Source organism: Gekko japonicus, unplaced genomic scaffold (genome assembly GCF_001447785.1).
Source record: "Gekko japonicus isolate JY-2015 unplaced genomic scaffold, Gekko_japonicus_V1.1 scaffold580, whole genome shotgun sequence".
Lineage (NCBI taxonomy): Eukaryota > Metazoa > Chordata > Lepidosauria > Squamata > Gekkonidae > Gekko > Gekko japonicus.
Window position 1 is genome coordinate 872,733 of NW_015165845.1, and position 17,310 is coordinate 890,042.

General features: G+C 46.7%; 1 protein-coding gene across 1 annotated transcript in view; it reads right to left on the reverse strand.

Moving 5' to 3' along the window:
- ATP1B1 (ATPase, Na+/K+ transporting, beta 1 polypeptide) overlaps positions 1 to 17,271 on the reverse strand; it is a 31,157-nt gene extending 13,886 nt beyond the window's left edge. Inside the window, exons 1-2 of the mRNA XM_015411060.1 lie at positions 16,850 to 17,271; positions 10,339 to 10,467 (exon numbers count right to left, since the gene is read on the reverse strand). Of these exons, the coding sequence (XP_015266546.1) occupies positions 10,339 to 10,467; positions 16,850 to 16,949 (229 nt within the window). The 5' untranslated portion in view covers positions 16,950 to 17,271. The remainder of the gene's footprint in view (positions 1 to 10,338; positions 10,468 to 16,849) is intronic.
- Positions 17,272 to 17,310: the final 39 nt, after the last annotated feature.

Sequence of the window (17,310 nt, forward strand, 5' to 3'; positions counted from 1 at the left end):
GGGGGGGGGGGTTTGGGGGGGGAATACTGGAACTCACAACAGGGTGAAGTGCCACCATTCCCTGCCTCCCTGTCACTTGGGGGTGTTTCATTTCTCACACATGTGAGATTTTCCTAGTGCGCCAGAATGTGTGGAGTAGAGAGCAGCTGCCTATTCCATATACAGACAGCAGGAAAAACACACTTGAACAACACTTTAGACATAACAGCTGCACACATAACTGTCCCTCACAAAAACTGTGTAGGAAAAAATGTAATGTCTGAGGAAACCCTTCCATTATCTCAGCACAAGGAACTCACTGGTGCCTTTTACTCTGAAAGCAGACGTACTGTTTGTCTCTGCAGATTATCTGAAGACTAAACAGAAATCTCTGATAACTCCTTGCAATAGATTTCCGCCTTTACCCCTGACAACTTTCATTAAATTCCTACCTCTCCAAAATAAATAAATGCTTCCCAGCTCTTGCTAAATGCAAATAAGAACAACTCCTTCCAGCAGCCCTACCCTGATCAGCAACCTTAGACTAACAATACACTTGTGGGCATGTGGGACAGAATGTACTGATGTGCCGTTAAGTTGCAACCATTTTAGGCAACCCCAGCAAGAGGCTTTCAAGGCATGTAAGAGGAAGTAGTAGTTTGGTGGGGCATGAAAAAATACATGAAGAAAAAGGTGTTCAAATGTTGCAAAAAGAATGTAGGAAATACAAGTTGTTCTAGCAGTTCACACATTCTGAACTGTTAACTTCTTATTCTCCCATCTCCAGCACTGCAGGGCCAATGGTGAAATAGGATTACTTGTTTTGCTGGTTTTCTGACAGTCAAGGGTGCCAGTGTGGAGTTGTGGGTACAGTGTCAATTTAGGATCTGGGAAGCCTGGGTCTGAATCCCCACTCATGCCACAGAAGCTTGCTAGAAGGCCTTGGGGTAGTCACTCTCTCTCTCTCAGCCTAACCTACTTCACAAGGGCATTTTGTGAGAATATACTGGAGAAGACAATGCTGTGAGATGATTTAGGTCCACACTGGGGAGAAAAACAAGATGTAAATAGTTTGGCTCAGTGTCTTCCCATTCTGTAAAGGGTTTCTATAGCCTAGTTCTATCCAAAGTCCAAACATAATAACTTTTCACATAAGTTTTGCAGTGGAGACCCCTGTAGGCAGTCATAAGATTTGCCCTCCCTATGCGTACTGGTTGTTCCAGAAACATGCCAGTAAGCCATCAGTGGAACTCAGATGTGGTGATATCTGGAACTGCTTCTTCTTTAAATGGGAAATATAAACTTCATAAGGCTGACTAATTTTTCTGCTATCTACCAGCAATGTTAGTTCACATTCATGTTGCATCTTGGGACCAAATCTAACCACGAGTAAGATCTGGTCATGCAACTCAATGAAGTGATAAATTTCCAAGTTAGTAAGAAATCCACCCTGCAAACACCCTCAAATGAACTATATTTTATAATTGCGTAAGAATCCTTGGGAGTCCTTCCTTGAAAAGTGGGCTAGAAAAAAACAGTAGAGAAGGAAATGGGCTGGGCCAGAACCTCTGACGTGGGGCCAGGGCCGGCCCGAGGTTGGCCTGCGCTCTAGGCGAGCGTAGATGCCAACCTCCCAGCGGGACCTGGAGATGTTCTCTCGGCGGCAGGGGGGGAGGAGGAAAGCAGGCGGGGGGCTGTGTCTGCGCATCCCCGGCCCTCCTCCCTCTTGCCTCCTCCGTCTTGGCCACTCCCGCCCACCGGCCGCCACCGCTGGCCAGCAAGAGAGGCCGAGAAAAGTGGCGGCGGCGGCAGCAGGGGGGAGGGAGGAAAGCAGGCGGGGTGTGTGTGTGGGCCTCTTTCAGAGGCCGAGAAAGGCGGCGGCGGGTGGGGAGAAGGAAAGGCAGGCGGGCAGGCAGGCAGGCGGGGAGGAGGAAAGCACCGGAGAAGGGGCCCGCCCGGAGGAGAGGGGGCCACTCCCGCCCACCGGCCGCCGCTGGCCGGCAAGAGAGGCTGAGAAAAGGGGGGGAGGAAAGCGGGCGGGGTGTGTGTGTGGGCCTCTTTCTCGGCCTCTCCTCCCCCCCGCCACTGGGCAGGAGAGGCGGAGAAAGAAGGTGGCAGGGCGGGGAAGCGCTGTGCCCTGGCCGGAGAAGGGGCCCCTCCTGCCCCCTCCCAGCCGGGCAAGAGAGGCCCTGCAACCCCGGCGGCGGCGGCAGAGCTCCTCCCAGCCCCGCTCCTCCCAGCTGCTGGCCAGGCTCGTTGGCGCCCCTGGCTCTCCTCCCGCGCCCTTCCGGCCGGCTCGCACTCTAGGCGACGGCCTAGTTCGCCTAGCAGGCGAGCCGGCCCTGCATGGGGCAGTATTCAAACTGTGACATAAACCCGACTGTACCACCGTCACTGTACCAACTTCCTAGACAAACTACTCACTGTACCAACTTCCAGATTCTACCATCTGATTATTCATGTGACAACCACGTCTGAAAACAAGTTAGTCTTGATCAATTTAAGTAACTCATACAGGTGACCACGTCACAACTACCTTTACCTGTATCAATGCCTACACATAGCATGTAAATACATTGTGTTTTAATGCTGAGCCTTGTAAACATGGCCATTTGTAGCAGAATCTGGTTTAATATCACCAGTATTCATTCCTTTTGAGGCCCAGTATAATGATACATAGGTGAACTTTCAAATTCAAACTGTGTTAGTATCTCCAGTATATAGAAATATCTGCTGGTATTAACATCTAGAAACATGCATCCATGACAAGTTTACCCAGTTACCAGTACTAGTACATCTACATGGTACACGATCTACGCTGACGTCAGGGGCCACAAACACACACAAATAACTCAACTAAATACTACCAGGAGGAAATGATGCAAGCAAGCCTCAGTTCTTTACAAAGTTGCAGATATCAGACAGGAACTCTTTATTACCCACCAGATGTACTTGGGGATGGTTGCTACTGTTTGTATGCCACCAGAGATAATCTAGACAAGCCAGTTATGATGTACCTTAATAACACCAGTGGTGAAACAGTATCAGTGGCAACTGGCTCTCTGTACATGTCACCAGCTTCTTTCCTATATTATCTTGAATGCACTATCCCACTTACCAACTTAATCTTTACTGCCAGTAACTATTTGAATTATTGGTTCTGCATACACAAGCAGTAGTTCCCAGCATTCAGGAAATCAGGATTAAAGACACTGAACAGACAGGGATTCAGAACAACAATTTCCCTCTTCCTAAACATTTGTAAATGTGAACTCCCTTATTTATTTGCAAACAGAGCCCTGTCTGACTGTACATGCCACATATACTGGCCCCTTGCATGCTTTTTATCACTTCCTTAGGAACAAGGCAGTCACATTCTCCTCTAAGATAAAGAAGAAATGCCACGGGCTGTAGGATGTCACATTCTTCTCACTCATAAGTGAGCAATTGGGGAGGGGAAGAACGTGAGTTTTTTTAAAGACTGAAATTAGCCAATACTCAAGTTACCATAGTGGCGGGCGGGGGGGGGAATCAACACTGCTTGGGGAATTTGCAGTAGCATATACAGTTATAAATTCAGCATAATTAATTCACCAGCAAAAAAGGTTGTGTGATAAAACCTTTAAAAATTGAAATAGAGGAAGAGAGAAGGACGTCTAGAAATACTTCAAAAGAGAATTTCCTATTTATATCCTACTTTTCTCCCCAGCAGGGACCCACAGCGGCTGACAGCATTTCTCCCATCTCCATTTTATCCTCATAACAATGTTATGGGGTAGATTAGCCTGAGAGTCTGTGACTTGCCCAAGGTCACCCAGCGAGCTTAGTGACGATTCTAACCCAGGTCTCCCAGTTCTTAGTAACCACTTCACCATATTAGCTTGCATATGCAGGACAACCAGCCAACATGTTGCCACCTCCCACTTACTTCTCGAAGACATCTGACACCAGTGTTCCACGCTAACCTTAGGTACAAATGTTGACAGTGCCTCCAGCCCACATATCTTCAGAGATGGACAGAAGTCCCACACTCAAAAAATCCATCAAACAGCTGGCTAATCTATATTGGACTCCAGGCAGAACAGTTTCCTCAAGTTTAAGCCAAGATCACAGCAAGGTGCCAATTAAAGGAGAACAAATTGTTTTTAGACATAGAGAGTTGTATGATTCAGCAGTTAACAAGATAAGGATCAACATCATGATAGTTACAGCAAACAGAAATGATACAGCTTGCCTTCAAAGACGGAGCTGCAGAATAAAACTGGAAATAACCACTGATCACAACTAATCACATTATAGCTACCCACCATGCACTTTTGATAATATGGATTCAATACAAAGACCCACAATCCATGTGCAACCATTACCTCCAGTGTCACCAAAAGCAGGTTGAATAAGAGCTCAAAGAGATGCAATTTCCCTGGACTTCAGGAACAGATTAGTGATAGATCAGGGTTGCCAGCACTGGGTTGGGAAATACCTGGAGATTTTGGGGGTGGAGCCTGAGGAGGGCGGGGTTTCGGGAGGGGAGGGACCTCACTGATACAAAATATATTAGTTAATGTAATAACATTAACATTTAAAACATCATCATAATTATTAAAATGGTGGTCACAGCTAATAACCAGAAATTGTTTCTGGTTGTGGGAGGTTCCTGGCCGTAGCCAGTAGTTGTTAAAAGAGTGACAAACACCTCAGGGAGGCCATATATGGACGCCCGCTGCCTCACCCAAAGGCCTGGCGGAACAGCTCCGTCTTGCAGGCCCTGCAGAATTGAAGTACCTCCCGCAGGACCCTGATCTCAATGGGGAGCCTGTTCCACCAGGCAGGGGCCCTGGTCGAGGCGAGACAGACATCTTTTGGGCCAGGGGCTACCAGGAGGTGTTGATCCATAGAGCACAGTGCTCTTTGGGGCATATACGGGAAGAGGCCCCAGGCCGTATAAGGCCTTAAAGGTTATTACCAACACCTTGAAGTGGATTCGGAACTCTACTGGTAACCAATGCAATTGGCCGAGTACCTGCCAAACGTGAGCCCGCATAGGTGTCACTGTTAGCGGGTGCGCCACTGCATTTTGCACCAGCTGTAATTTCTGGGTCAGCCTCAAGGGTAAGCCTGCACAGAGCAAATTACAGTAGTCAAGCCTGGAAGTGACCATTGCATGGGTCACTGTAGCCACGTCTTGGGGGGGGAGATACGGTTTCAGCAACCTAATCTGCCGAAGATGGAAAAGGGCAGATTGGGTGGCTACAGTAACCTGGGCCTCCATGGAAAGAGAGGCATCCAGTGTCACTCCCAGACTCCTCACCTTCTGGGCCGGCACCAAAGTTGCACTTTCCAGCGTGGGGAGCCTCCCTTCCAACTCAGGTACAGGACCTCCATCTTCTGTGGATTTAGCTTCAACCAACTCTGCTGCAGCCATCCAGCCACAGCCTCCAAAGCCTCGGCCAAATTCAATCCAATCCAAAGCCTTTTGTTGGCATATAACCTCGGCCAAATTACCAGGGGCGGAGGATGGATGGCCTTCCAATGACAGATAGAGCTGGGTGTCATCTGCATATTGATGGCAACCCAGCCCATACCTCCGGACCAACTGGGCAAGGAAACACATGTAGATGCTAAATAACATTGGCGAGAGGATCTCCCCCTGTGGCACTCCACATTCCAGTGCTATCACAGGGAGGTCCTCTCGCCCAGCGCCACCCTCTGTTCCTGACCATTAGGGCATCTAAACAAGTAAGAACCACATCTTAAAACCACAAGTCAAAATAATGTGGCATTATCACAAAAACATGGGAAGATTCCATTACATGAAGAAGTCAGGGGATATCCACACTTGTATACTCACTCCTCCCTTTGCACACTTACTTCCATGACAAACTACAATGTAGCAATAGTACAAATTTACAAATTTCAGTTTGTGTTTTCCTTGAATAGCAGGACTCCATCACAGTTTGGAATCCTGGCTTGCGGGGAAAGCACGAACCACAGTTTTGCAGTTCAAGCACAGCAAGCTATGACTTGCCACAAAACCATGAGTCATTCGTTTGCTGGCTGTGCATGAGGGGATGAGAGACTGCATAAGTTCACAGATCCCCCAAGCTAGTTCACTTAGTAGCAAGCTATGCTTTGCTGTTGAGATTGCACCATGCCATTTAACTGGAAGTATTAAACAAGATTAGCAAATTACACACTGGAATTTTTTCTGCAACAACAGTATTACTACCAGCTATTAGGGCAGGAACCCTGGAGTCAGATGAACTTCCTCACGGATGTGTATTTCCAAGGTTGGAGTCAGTTAATAAGAAGCCCCTTTCCTGTGTAAATGCCCACCTCACCTTAGATGGTAGAAATTAAAGAATGCACAAGAAACATGCAGGGTATTTCCTCATGTACCTATCTGTGTTTCCATGCAACAGGAAAAAATCAGATATCCAAACACTACATGTTTCGACCTTTTCCTGCAAATTCTTACCACCTCCCATGCAGTATTCTTGTAGGAGGTACAAAGTGCTAAGTTGTGCAGATTTGTTATGAAGTAGAGGTATAAATGCACATTCTACAACATGTCATAGAAATATCCAAACCCCTTGCAGCAGAAATTCGATTCATGCATACTTTTATTGTCACAAGCTGTAAATGTTCTGTGCTCTACTTGTCAGCTCCCCAGAGCAAGTGCTTGGCTGCTGTGTGAAACAGGATGCTGGACTAGATAGACCACTGGACAGATCCAGCAGGGCTCTTCTTATGTTCTCATGTCCTATTTAAGATGCAAAAAAGACCCAATTATGCCTTGGATCTGAAGCTCCAAAAGTGTTCAGAGAGTAGATTTAGATGTCTCCCAATGGCTTTTTGCCTGGATATAGACCATGCCAGCATGTTGCACAACAGCCTTTACATGACAGCAGCCTGGGAAGATCACCTAGTGACCTCCTGACAGGCAAGGTTTAAATTGGAGCCTTCCCAGGATCAGGGTCACTGCATTACCTCTTCTTTGACTGCTTCTGTGTTTCGCTACTCATAGGTAAAAGCAGAGTAAAGGATGTGACACCATGGCCCACAGATGTGTAGCCAGCCAATATGGCTTAACAAGCACCAGCAGTCTTTAATCTGACTTGATTGCTAACGCATTATAGTGAACAGTGCTGTAGCTATAACTCTCCATGTCATTCACTAACCAATGCCAAAGTGAGCCTTCTTTTTCTTGGGCAGACAGTCTTCTAGTGATTTTGGGAAGCCAACATCCATTATACATCATCCTCTAAAAAAACTTTTCCTGGGGCAATCTAGATATTAGTTATGTCTTCTCAAAAATAATTCAAAAAGCCAAAGTTTCTGGTCTTTTGTATTTAAGTGTTATTTAAGAAGTCTTGCAGGAATAGTTACATGTCCAGCCATCTTGTAAAGGCCCCCTACTGGCACTGTCTGGAATAGCCACCACTCAGCTCCAGTTTTAAATCTCAGAATGGACAAGGCACTTAATGAGAAATGAAATGGAATAGTAAGAATTACGTATGAAGGAAAGAGAATTACATGAAACTGCACAGGAATATATATCCCAGCTCAAGTTCACAGAACTGAAATATGTACATTTTCTCTTGAAACAGGAAATGGCAAAAGGGGCCACAATTGACCACATTAATAGCTCAACCATTTTAAGCCACGAGAGAAGTGAAAATATAATCCTGCTGGCCTTCAAATTATTATTAAACTGTACCAAAACTATGTCCACCAAATCAAAATATTTGATGTATTAACTGTACTGCAATCCCATGGATCATATTGTGTTTGGAAAGATGGTTGTTTCATAATGCGTTAAACTTTGTAGGCCATCATCAGCTATCTTAAGATTCATGTTTATATTACGTTCTGGCAAAATGCTCATCATTTTAGTCAGCTATATGTAGGTGTGTGGCGTTAAAGCCTGTATTTTGCAAAGGTGCTGGGGAGTAGTGATAACACAACACCCACTGTGCTAAGGACAGGTTAAAGGTCAATTTTGCCCTCAATACAAGTAAAGCTCACTTTTACTTAAGAATGAATGGCAGCCAGTCACTGGTGATGGAGGGGAATGAACTTCCTCCTGGTTACCCCACTCACTGGGAATCAAAACTATGCCTACCTCTGTAGTCCCCCCCCCATTGCCTTTTCATCTTAACAGTCTTACTCTGGGCTCTATTTCTTGGCCATAGCAGCATGCAACAGAACACTGAAAACTAGTTTTATACAGGACCCCCACTCTTTAGCGTTCCCTGTCATTATTTAGAAGCTGATCCATATACACTCCGAAGCAATTAACGGTGGAATCCTATCTATAGATCAGTGGGCTTAGACCCCAAAAAATTCTGCAGTCTTGTGAAGAGGGCTATTTAAACCCCCTACCTTGGTTACAATTAGATCCTGCTCATGATACAGAAGCATAACAACACAGGCCATTAGTAATGTGAGAGAGCAGCAGCTGCAAGACACACACTCCAACCAGCAGCTGGGACCAGATAAGGCAACAAAACCAGATGAAACAAACCAGGTAAGCCACTACAGTGCCAGATCAGCCTGGCTGTCCACATACAAGGCAGGCTGGTGTCTTTTGCTAAAGTAAAACACTAAGAGGCCAGTCACAAATGCAAAAGAACCAAACACAGGCACTTCCTTCCATACACACTAACAAATCTATTCAGCTTCAAAACAACCATACTATTGTCCTGTCACACCAAGATGCAAAAGGCAGACACCGCTTACAATGCAATCCTCAGCAGAGTTACAGCCTTCTAAACCCATTGAAATCACTGGGATTAGAAAGGTGCAACTCTGCTTAGGATGGCGCTGTTAGTCCAGTTGGCGGGGAGGAGTGTGGAGATGGAGGTGAGTGGCTTCATCCTATGCACCCAGGCGGAAAGAACAAAGCTGAGCAGTGCCATGCTCCTCCTCACTGGCAGCACCACTGGGTTCCTTCTCACCAGCCACACTGCTCTCAGGCTGGTGAGGAGCATGGGCATAGTGGCACCCTGTGCCAGCCTGGGTGCGGCGCAACCAATGAGGAAGCGGAAAGCAGCACCTCCCCTCGCTCCAGCCTGTTCTTTGGCCTTTCATAAGGGGAGGTGGTGGGGGAGTCCGAGGGACCCTGCTTTCCTTCCAGCTTCTTCCCCTTAAGACCTAGCCTTTTAAGGAGCAAAGCTTTTCCTGACTTGCACTAGCCTGATTTGCCCTTCCACATCATTGGAAGATCGAGAAGGGAGCATCGCTGTCCACAACCCCAACATTTCCCTACCTAACATAAAATGTTAAGCCTGGAGTATTTAGTTCATTGTTTGCATTAATTTATGAGTTCATATAGTACTAAGAGCAACTGCAACCCGCTTTTACCATATTATTTACCTGGTGGTACACTTAATTTGCCCTTTAATAAATGGTGAGAGTTTAACCAAGAAAAGCCACCATGGCCAAAGCATTTCATGTAAACAAATCCCATGTGATATAGTGATGATAGCCGTAATCTTCATCCTCAAATCCAAGACCCACCTCTAATTGCAATCTGCAAGATGACACATAGTTTACATTATTGCTTTTCATATGTCCTTTTTTCTGCTTTGCTTTATGTGATGACCAGGTGCGAAGGAGGATGCCATAAACAGTTGCACAAAAGAGGGGATAGCCTGCAGATACAGCTTGCCGTGCTGGGGTGAGAAAACCTGCACTTCCTGAAAGTACCTCCACCACAGAACTATTAGAAGTGTAGTGGTCTTTGTCCACTTTTGCATGTGGTATGTCATCTTTCCTCCTCTTCTTAAGTTAAACAACATAAAAGCAAGGGAGGATGTGGGTGTTGGCTTCCTAGACTGGCCGCAGATAAAATCCTCATCTTCAGAAAAAGAACCTGCTCCCTAGTGGACGGAGAGGGATATCACCTGACTGTTTGGGCCACTAGAGGGCAACAAGTAAAAGGAAAGAAAGTGGTGTGTTACCACTGGTATGATTTGCATATGGCTAGGACACAACACACTTGTGGGTCCCAAAGACTAATAGACTAGAATACTGGCTTTGGATGTAGAAAGTCCAGGTTCAAATACTCACCAAGCTATGAAGCTCAACAGCTGGTCTTGGCCAAGACACTATCCTAACTCACAGGAGCTGTTGCTCAGAGCTCCTTAGAGAGCAGAATAAAAGTGAGACAGAAGACAACACACAGGAGGGGTTAACATAGCTTGTGATACAAAAAATGATCTAACTTTTTAAGATCTGAGGAAGGCCCACAAACCTTTGAAAGAATCAGTCAAAAGTTAACAGCTGTAGCTCTAGACCCCACAAGTGCCCCAAAGGCAAAATATGCCACTCTTGTTGTCTCTGTGTCCTCATTGTTACCTGGAGGTGCTACTCGGTCCTGATACTTGGGCTCGAATTCACTGACTGTGAGCAGCATGACTTGGATGGTCCCAACGAAGATCCCTGCCAGGCAGCCGTAGAAGATCACATAGAAGAGCAAGATCTTAACTGTGATGAGAGGGGGGGAAAAATACACCATCAACTACGTACTGCTAGTTATGCACTAGGCCAGTTTCAAGATTATAAGCACAAAGCAGGTAGAGACAAAAATTCAAGCGACTTATAACAAAAGAGGGGGAAATATATTATACTCAAGGAATGCACTCCACCCAAAATAAGCAAAGCAGACCAGAAACAGTAATTCATTCAGTTTAGTGTGTTTCCACACACAGCCTGCAACTGTAAACACAGAAAACGACTTCCCTAACTGGTTAGACTAATTCATGGGAAATAGTTCTGTTAAAGACTCTGATGCATATTTATTGATTTACATTTTTCATAGCCTGCCTTTCTCACTAAGACTCAAGGCAGATTATACAGTATAAATCAATGCAGTCAACCGGATGGGACATCCAATAAGTAATGTAATAGGATTAGGATTGTGGGAATTATGATCACGTAAAAACATGGAACAAAGCTGAAACAAAGCATAAGTATTAATGTGGTATATTAAATAATGTAGAAAATGCATAATAGGATAATACATACAGCAACAGATAGTATATACTGCACACAGTAGAATAGTCCAGTCTATTTCCCTTTATTAAAGCACTCTTCCTGAATCAATCCCATTATAAATCTTATTGCTTTTGTAAAAGTGCCCTCTTGAATAATTCAGTTTTGTACAGTATGTGAAATGTCAGGGCAGTGGGAGCCTTCCTGGCCTCATCAGGAAGGCCATTTCATAAGGTGTGGGCCACAGCAGAGAATGTACATATATGGGCAGTTGTTGATCTTGCCCATTTGCAGGGTGGCACCTGCAGAAGGCCCTGCTTAGACAGTCTGGTGTAGTGCTTAAGTGCACGGACTCTAATCTGGGAGAACTGGGCTTGATTCCCCACTCCTCCACTTGCACCTGGCTGGATGACCTTGGGCAAGCTATAATTCTGGCACAGCTGTTCTTGAAAAAGAGCAGGTTCTGTCAGAGCTCTCTCAGCCCCACCTACCTCACAGGGTGTCTGTTGTCGGGAGGGGAAGGAGTTTGTAAGCTGCTCTGAGACTCCTTTGGGTAGTGAAGGGCGGGGTATAAATCCAATCTCTTCTCTTCTTAGACAAGCAAAGCTGTAGTGGTGGAGGCGATCCCATAGATATTAGGGTCCAAGGCCATGAAGGGCTCTGTGATAGCCAGTACCTTGAGCTGAACCTGGTAACTGATGAACAGCCAATGGAGTGACTGCAGAATGGGGCTAATATGGATGCTCCACCTAATAATAACTAAGCTGGCGATCTGCATCAACTGGAGTCTCCAAGTTGACTTTAAGGGGAGACGTATGTAGAGAGCATAACATCATTCTAATCTCAGTGTTACTGTGACATGGATCCAGATGGCCAGATAGGCTGAGTCAAGGTAATGGGCCATCCTGGGATAAGCTAAGTTAGCAGAAAGTGGTTTTTCACAGCTGCATTAATTTACTTCTCCGACAGTAATGTTGGATCCAGTTCTTGACTGAGTCAGTGAGGGCCAGCTGAAGCCCACTGAAGGTGGGAAGAACAATGCCCTTCAAGATCTCAGGCTTCCCAGCCAGCATTACCTCTGTCTTTCCAGAATTCAGTTTCAATTTATTCATTTAAGTTCAGTGAATAGGTAGTGATTCAGGACTTCTACAGCATCACCAGGAGATTTGGATAAGGAAATACAGAGATGGGTGTCACCAACATATTGATGTCAGTTATCAACATACTGATGACAGTCAGCCCCCCAAAATATGTGGAACCTCCCAGTCCAGAGGCAATATATCTCTGTACAGCCAGTGCTGGGGACATAAAAAAGAGGAAGCCTGCTGTCTTCATGTCCTCAGCTTCCCTGGGGTATCTAGCTGGTCAGGGCTGGAAGCAGAATGCTGGACTATCCAGCAGCACTCTTCTTATATTCTTAATGGGAGTCAGTAAGCACTTACTTGAAACACTAGTCTTGAACTTGAACACCTCACCTGTATTCCACTTTGTGCATAATATGTGATCCACAATGTGTATGATTAAATCTGCATGGTATTACCCATGATTCTTCTGCCACAAGAGGAGACAGATGGATTTTGTAGCCAGGGTATTTATGCATGGAGGTCCCATGCTACATGTGATCATCTATATTAGTGTGTGGAACAGAAATTCATGCACTCCTTAGGGGACACCCACAAGAACTGGGCTTCACTATCAAGTGATTGTGCTTATTCGTGGGAGTCATACCTGTGGGTGAAGATACATGAAAGTACATTGATCTATAACATATCTCAATGAATCAGCATGCATTAGCGTCTCTTCTCCAGTGATACCTAAGTTTTAATTCTGACACAACATTCAGACTTTGGTGTATGACTTGCAAGGTCATGTCTCTCAAAAGACAAGTAGGAAAAGGTGATTGTACACTGTGCATGAATAGAAGAAGAAGAGTTGGTTTTATACTCCGTTCTTCACTACCCAAAGGAGTCTCAGAGCAGCTTACAATCGCCTTACCTTCCTCTTCCCACAACCGACACCCTGTGAGGTAGGTGGGGCTGAGAGAGTTCTGAGAGAACTGTGACTAACTGAAGGTCACCCAGCTGGCTGCATGTGGAGAAGTGGGGAACCAAACCCGGTTCTCCAGATTAGAATTGGCCACTCTTAACCATTACACCACTCTCAACTATGCATTCAAGTTACATTGAGTCAAAATCAGATTCATGTACAAATTACATAATAAAGCGTTTTGTTTAGAGGGGGAAGGAGAAAAACCCAAGCTTATTTATCTACAGGGCTGTTCCCAATGAACTGTATACTCTCTGCAATCTGGTTATATCAGTTACTGGTTTACAAGGATTATATCTCCTGATTAGCTGTATAGTAACAGGCTATACTAGGCATTACCAGGCAGCCTTTGAGAAAGTACCCCCTGCCCAGTTTTTCCCCATGGGAACAAGCAGTAATGCATGGTAAAAGGATTTTTTTAAGTAAGTGCAAAACTAGGAGTATGTTCCAAATATCTCCTGGTAACTTTTTGAACAAATATTTGTGTGAAGCAACTCCAAAGGGAACATCAGAGGCACACCAAGAGGAATTCTGGCTCTTGATAGACATGCTAGTGAAAGAGGAAAACCTATTAAAATAGGGCTTTCCCCTCACAAGGGGACAAGAGACACAAGGGAAGTTACACTTTGCAGCTAACCTCACAACAGCTTTTAGCACTCTCAGGGTTAACACACTCTTTGGTTACCAAGCAGCGGTAGGCAAATACAGTGACGTCCAAGAGATTTGGACATTTTTTCCAGAGTACAATCATAGGAGGTGCTGTTGTAATGAGCTAAAGAGGAACCTGCTGACGGCAAGGAAGGTGCAGTGGGGTTTGTAAGGGGGAGGGAAGAATATGAAAAGAAGAGCTCTAAATAGCAAGGGTGACATACGCTTAAACCAAATTTCCAAGCAGGATGTTAAGCAGCCACTCACAACCTGGAGGAAGGCAGTCTCTCCTACACTATGGAAGGCAGAGATTCTAATACTATGAAAAATAAGAAAATCAGTCACCATGCTTTCCAAAAGATGAATCCTCAGCTACTTTAGTTATGAAAGAAGTCAACTTACTGCCCTTCTAGCAACCAAAAATCTAATGCTCTGTCTAAACCACATGCAGTGTGATTCTAAATGGAATTATGCCAGTCTATACCTACTGAAATCAACAAGCTTTGACTGGAATAACTCTGCCTAGGATTGTACTGACAGTCTCTAAGTCTCTAAAGAAAATAATTCCAGAGGGTCGTGGTGGTAGTCAGTTGCAGTAAAATTACATAGGAGTCTGGGAGTATTTTAAAGATTATGCTAAAAAACCTTTCATTTTAAAAGTACTACTGGACTCCTGTGTCATTTCTCTGAAGAATGGATCTTGTACCTTGAACCCATGTGGAACTCTAAAACATGTAGTGGTGTTACAAAACGCTCACTCAATGGACTCCATCCACCAGGGATCAGTTGGGCCAAGCATTTCCTGCCCTTCATGCAGATTCCAGCCAAGTCTCCAAAGCAGGAAGCTCCCAGACGCGGCAAAAGAGGGCATTGGGTACATTCAGCCCAAAGAGGGTGCCAGGCCAGCCGCTAAAGAAGGTCCCATCCTAACATTCAAATCATTTAAACTATATTCCAACCTTTCTGCTCCTTCCCCAATCCGAAGTACCATTTATAAACCAGCTGCTATTAAACAGATTCATTTTTGTTCATTAAGAACAATGAATTTTTCCTCTTCTCAGAGGCATTTGCAGCTTTGACCTTGCGTATCAGTAAATGTTTCTAAATTTGCACAAATAGTTTGAAAGGGAATGGAAAGTTCTAGATAAGTTGCATGCTTTTTGATGCAGTGATCTAGAGGGACACTCAAGACTGCCTGTTAAAACCCCAGTAGAGGTAGGAGGAGGCTCAAGGACATTCTACCCTTTCCTTCAAGGGCAGCCATCGCTAACCCCTTCAAGGCCAAGGCAGAAGGCCCCAGGCATGTTTTCATGCTCTTCTATGTGGGTTTTGGTCAGACTTTGTCCGTCATTAACAAAAAAGGAGTGGGGAAAATGTGCACATTCCTTGTTTGCTGGTGTAGGAGCCCTGTCAAAAGAAAGTACCTTCTCAGACAGGGTAGGAGATGCAAGTCCAAGATCCCTCTATACCCTGAGGTCTACAGCATTATGAAAAAGTCACGTTTTGGAAATCATAGGGACTGTCTGCTGCATAGACAGCATGGAGGCAGAGACCCGGATCAAATATGGATGAAGGGAACGAAATGGGTGATGTGTGTACCTCAGTGATTTGACTTAGCTTGTGCAATCCAGAAGGTGACGGTTTGGGGCCTGCTGTTGGGGTAGGGTGTGGATCCTAGGCCAGAAAGGGAAGGGGGGAGGGCAGCGATAAGAAAATTGGGTTTTCAGTGCCCTTGTCTCAGTCTCATTCAAGTTGCATTCAGTTGCTAGGAGACAGCCTTCAAGGACTTTGTTATTCCTAAACCTCCTTCTCTCCTCTCCCACCTGACCTTTTCTCTCCTACTCCTGCAGCTCACTCGGGCCTCCTCCAACTACAGAAAGGTAGGTTTGGACAAAAGAACAGAATCCCTCTCCAAGCCTTGAATAAGCCCATCCAAAAGATGCCTCCTCAGCTCATGCCTCTCCATGGTGGCACACCCCACCCACCTTCCCCAGGGATCCCAACCCGGTCTCCAGTTACCTCTTGCTCGAAGGTGTCACCTTGAGTAACCTTGAGCTGTGATGCATTATTAACCCTTTGCAGTTGGAAACCCTCCCCAGACTCCATTCCTAGAATTGTCACGACTCGTTTTACATAATGCCCATTTGGGGGAAAGCGAGGGGGAGGGGAGGGGAAGAAGGACCTCACGGATACACACAACCCTGTCTCCAGAGGCAGAGCACGCGGGTCTCTCCCCACCCTCCCCGCGTGGTACCCTCCCTGAACGTCGCGCAGGCAGCCGCAGTGGCTGCAGGAGGAGGAGGAGGAGGCGGCGGGCTCCCCCTCTCCCCACCCACTCCGCCCGGGCCGCAGTCACGACTCGGGTTTGACTACATCAGCGACCTTCAGCACGACCTTTGCAGGCGGGAAAGCGAGGGGGAAAGCGAGCCGCTCTTTCCTAGCGCAAAGGCAACAGGCTGCAGCCGGAGAGACAAGCGCGCGCGCGGCAAAAGGCGAGCCAGAGTGGAGCCAGCCCGGCGCCTCCCTCGCCTGCCGTCTAAGCAAGCTCCAGCCCAGCTTCCCCCCCCCCCCCCCCCCGGGACCCCCCCCCCCCCCACCCCCCCGACCCTCTTCCGCAAAATGCAGAAAAAATCGATGTCTTTCGATACGTTTCCATCCACATAACGTGCCAGTCAAACATATCAAGGACGGGCGGGGAGGGTGGGGGGTGGAATCAGGAATCTGGTGAAGCGACTCCACCTATGGAAAGCCTCCCGGATGGAAACGAGGTCCTCTCACGGTTCCTCTTCCCACTCAAAGACCTCGCATCTATTTTTCAAAAACTGGCGAGGAGACTTGGCGTGCATTTTTCAACCTGGCACGAGCCAACACACGCACCCGCACACACCCGCGCGCGCACCAGTGGATCCCGGAGGCCACCGTTAAGACTGGCGCCCGACAGCCCAGTCCGCCTGTCCTGGATCGAAAGTTCCGCTCTGCTTGCAAGGTGACCGGCGGGAGGCAGGTTTGCAGGGAGAGGCGCCGACGCCGCCGAGGGACCGTCGCCTCGCTCCGCCACGCGCGCACGGATCCCCCGCGCCTGGTCGGCTCCAACCGAGCTCTCCTCCTCGTGGGGTTCTCAGCATTATTATTTTTTTTAACAAAAAAAGAGGGTTAAGAGAAAGAGAGGGGAGATACTTACACCAACTGCCTCCGGTCCTTCCTAGAAATTCCTTCTTCTCTGAATTCCAGATAAATTTCTTCCAGTTGCCATCCCCTTCCTTTGCTTTCCCGTGAGCCATGAGCGAGGATCGGCCCTACGACAGGCAGCCTTTGCAGAAGCGGCGCAGAGGAGGAGGGGGGGGGGGGAAAAAAAAAGCCTTCGGTCCCCTGGACAAGATCACCGCCTTCGGAGCGTCTCCGGCTACTCCCGCCTACAGACGCTCACCGTCTCCAAGCGCCCGCCGGGCAGAGAAAGCCGCTCTTTGTGCGCCGGCTGCGGGTCCCACCCAGAGGAAGGTGTGTGGAAAATAATCCTGGCCGGGATAGCCTCACATGTATATGTCTCTATAGCTATATTTAGGCGCACTCGCTGCGCTGTCGGGACCTGCTCCTAAGCAGCCGGGGTGATGATGAAGAAGAAGGAGGTGGAGGGGTGGGGGG